The 3,611-nt window shown below is 39.0% G+C and overlaps 1 protein-coding gene across 1 annotated transcript; it reads right to left on the bottom strand.

Annotated features, from left to right (window-relative positions):
• Positions 1-349: 349 nt before the first annotated feature.
• Positions 350-2,896, bottom strand: LOC149425442 (inactive peptidyl-prolyl cis-trans isomerase FKBP6-like). Its single transcript, XM_089651122.1, has 2 exons — positions 2,651-2,896; positions 350-2,410 (listed from the first exon to the last, which is right to left on the bottom strand). The coding sequence occupies exons 1-2, from the start codon at positions 2,674-2,676 to the stop codon at positions 1,027-1,029; spliced, it is 1,410 nt and encodes a 469-aa protein (XP_089507248.1). The 5' UTR covers positions 2,677-2,896; the 3' UTR covers positions 350-1,026.
• Positions 2,897-3,611: the final 715 nt, after the last annotated feature.

Here is a 3,611-nt window from a genome sequence, read left to right as displayed (position 1 = left end):
CATTGTGTATGTCCGAATCTGTCAATATAGTGTCGATGGATTAGTATTTTTAATCTATAAAGGGCTTGTTCCCAGTAAAAAAGTGTTCTTTCCTTCAGAAATTTATTACAGTAAACAGTGTTTATCTGTACAAGGGTCGGGCCCGTTATCAATAAATTGTTATTGTCAACGTTGATATTATAAAAGCATGTTTTGTGATTCAGAATAAAAAAGTTAAAATACGCTACAAGTGTTTCCAGTAAAGTCCATAAACCAGAAAAATATACACAGCAGGAGACTAAAAAGTAAAGGCATTGCCTAAAGGTCGCCAGGACAGAAAAATAAAACTATTTACGAATATTTGGTATTTTAATAGAAAATTAAAACAATTATAACGAAATATATGATATGTAATATTATTAAATAGCATTTTTGGCCAGTTAATGTGGCTTCTTTTTGACAGAATCAGAAATTTAGTTCTGTCACTTATGACCTGCTGGTTATAGGTATAATCATTTCACCAGATTCTAACTATCCAAGGATAGCCAGCCGGCTCGCTTTGGTTAAGCTACGATCTCTTCGCCTGACTCACAGCTGCCTTACATTGCGTTCTGTTTAGGCGCATACAAATATATTGTCACACAACCACCAAGTCTGCTGAAGCTTTTGGTAATGAATCATTGATAAGTGTCACTGACCCCTTTGACGCTGGCGCACAGACGAAGACAAGTTGAATGTGTACCTGTGCCCAACATATTATGCTTTAGCTCAACAGGTTCGCTGTAGCGAGTGGCGAAGACGTGGCACAGACGCATGGTAAACCCAGGTTCACTCCTTCCAAACAGACCCTCCGCACAGAATTCACAAAGATGACATAAGACCCAAGGTTTCCCTCCTTCAGTGTGGAGTTTATATAAAAATAGCAAAAGTAATGTATTGTATACATTGGAGTGAATTATGTTCAACTCGTTTATCACAATTTTGGCACTCATAGAACTGAAACTCCATTATGTGATTTATGATATGGAACTTAATGACTTTGGTTAATTACTTTGCTAGCTTTGTTAATTCAAGTCCACACTTATTTTTCAAAATTTCGTCGAGTAATGCAATCTCATTCTTTAGCAAGCTGCTACCGACTGCAAGTTTGGTTATATTATTTGCAATCATGTAATCACAAGCCTCTTCTACCCTTATCCTATCTCGGGAACTTAAGAATTGTTCCCTCGCCTGAGTAAAGCTGGGATCCTCGCTGTCCACTCGGTTAGCCATATTCTTTCCAATGTCTGTTTCTATCTTCCCCCACCCTCCTAATAATTCATCTAGTTTTTCAAGTTCAGCTCCTATTTCTTCGTTGAATGGTTCCATTTGAAAAGCACCCAACAGAAATTCCTTGGCCTCTTCGTATTCGGCAAGTTTCAGGTGAGAACGTCCTCTGAGGAAAAGAGCTTTGCAGTTCTTTAAGTAGTCTTCCAACACGGATGCTTCGTCCAGGTAGAATATGGCATCTCTGGAATTGCCCAACAAGTCCATGCACACGGCCAAGTTCACATACGTCTTGGCTTTCAAAGCTTTGATGGCCTCCTGAGTGTATTTGTTAGGCGTGCAACGCTGAAGGATTTCAATAGACTTCTCGTATGTTTGACAAGAAATAGTGATTTTTTTAGTTGCAAAGTAATCTCTCGCCACATTGTTGATGCTTTCAACAAACGGTTTGACAATATTAAAATCTTTTTTACTATCGTCATCTAGATCATCGTATCGAGCGATAGCGCCGGCATCCAGGTAGCTGATGGAGTGGAGGAGCAGGAGCACACTGGCGTTGGCAGGGATGATAGGGTACAGCCCCACGTCTCCAAACAGGGCTTGGGGAGAGAGAATGAACCTACCCCTCTGGCCCACCTTCAGCCATCGCAGGGCCGCTGCCATCCCGGGGACGATCTCACTCGCCGAGGCCTTCATCCGGGCTGGCTTGCCTTGCAGTCGCGTCAAGGAATTGTCAAAAGGCAATGTTTCTCCTTCCAAGAACATGGCATAGTGAACCCAGACCAGGCTGTTGGCTAACGGTTGAGTCAAACTGTCCCCTGAAGGAGTCTCGCCAGGGAAGTGTATGCCTTCTATAGCCCCCATGACGCCCCCTACATCCAGGTCCGGTATAGCAACAGAAGTCATGTCCTTCATAAGCTCCTTAAATTTCAAATGTCCCGGGTGCATATCTAAAAGATCTGTTCTCTCTCTGTGTCTCAGAGCTCCATATACGACGAGATGGTGCTTGCTGTCCTCATTGAAATTACAGCCTGTGTCGAGAGTCTTGCTCGGAGATGTGTTTGTTCCTTCCTCGCGTATTGGGTCATCAGTCACTTCTTCATTTGCTCTAGCTTCCCCCTTGACCTCGCTTGCCTCAAGCACCAAACCTTCCAGTGCCAGCTCCCTGAAACAATGGACAACAATTATTATCACAATACTGACATTAAATAAATTAGCATGTTGAATTTCCTCTCCAATACTCAAATAAGGTATGCTTCTAAAATGCAGATGAGACACCATCATATCAAGTATTCTCACCCATTGATAATCTCCTGTTTGAACTTATAGCCAAAAGTGCGTTACGTCTGTAATTGCCATGACGAAAATAAATATGATAAATTATTTATATAAGAATAGCTTTTACCTTAGTGATTGTTTTATAAGATCCATTATGATGATTGGTATGGCAGGATGGTGTTGAGGTAAATTTTTTAGCACACAGAACGGAACATAATGAAATATAGTGAGTAAATAGAAACGCCAGCGTTTCAGATGTGCTTGATAACCCTTATTCTAGACAGTTATTCGATGACGAATCACGACAAATTGACATAAAAGTAAATAGTTATTTGATTGTCAAAATTGACAAAGCCGCGTACCATAAATAAACCAATCACCGCGTACATTATGAAAGCCCATAGACAAAATATGACATTTGTCATAGACAATAGTAGTGATGCACGAAATCGATATTTTTACAATCGTTTTCCGAAACATAAGTCTAGGAAATAATTTCTCGATGATAGCTCGTCGTCCCACGGGTCGGTAAACATATGGTACCAAATACTGAATTTATTGAATAGTTTTCTCTAAAAGTGATTTTTTATGAACTGTAATTAAAATTACAATTTAGGTTATAATTTGTGTTGTGAGTAAAATTTCAAAATTCAAAAATATATTTTTCTTATTTTCAGCACATGTTATGAATGTATGCCTCCGTATTTACAATAGTTGGTGGTGTAACGGTGTGTAATGGTCAGCACAGTTGCTCTCCAAAGAGTTCTCGATTATTTTTACTTTTATTTCAACATTAAAAAAAATGTATATCCTGAATTTTTTTATAATATTATATTGTGTCAGCAGTTTTGACCATTCTTCGAGCTGTTTGTTTCGGTGAAATCAAACCAAAATCAATTTAAAATAGGGTTAACTTGGTACAGCTCAGATGTCAGTGTGGCCAAATGCAACAATCATTTTCCCTATAAAATTTTATTATCCTGGTGAAACAAAAGTCTCGCCCTTGGGACGATATGTTCATTTCTAAACGGTGTTATAAAAATGTCAAGTGATAATAATTATGCCCATCACAAATTATTGTTGTAGTA

Source organism: Hesperophylax consimilis, chromosome 3 (genome assembly GCF_061612785.1).
Source record: "Hesperophylax consimilis isolate HC1 chromosome 3, BYU_Hcon_1.0, whole genome shotgun sequence".
NCBI classification, from domain to species: Eukaryota; Metazoa; Arthropoda; class Insecta; order Trichoptera; family Limnephilidae; genus Hesperophylax; species Hesperophylax consimilis.
The sequence above is the reverse complement of the archived record's forward strand: the minus strand, read 5'-3'. Positions and strand labels throughout refer to the sequence as shown.

Excerpts from the sequence above, each read along its gene's own strand:
- LOC149425442 (XM_089651122.1), bottom strand. The coding sequence starts at position 2,676 with ATGGATCTTATAAAACAATCACTAAG. Across the intron at positions 2,411-2,650 it reads CTTATAAAACAATCACTAAG|GGAGCTGGCACTGGAAGGTT; the intron begins GTAAAAGCTATT and ends CCATTGTTTCAG.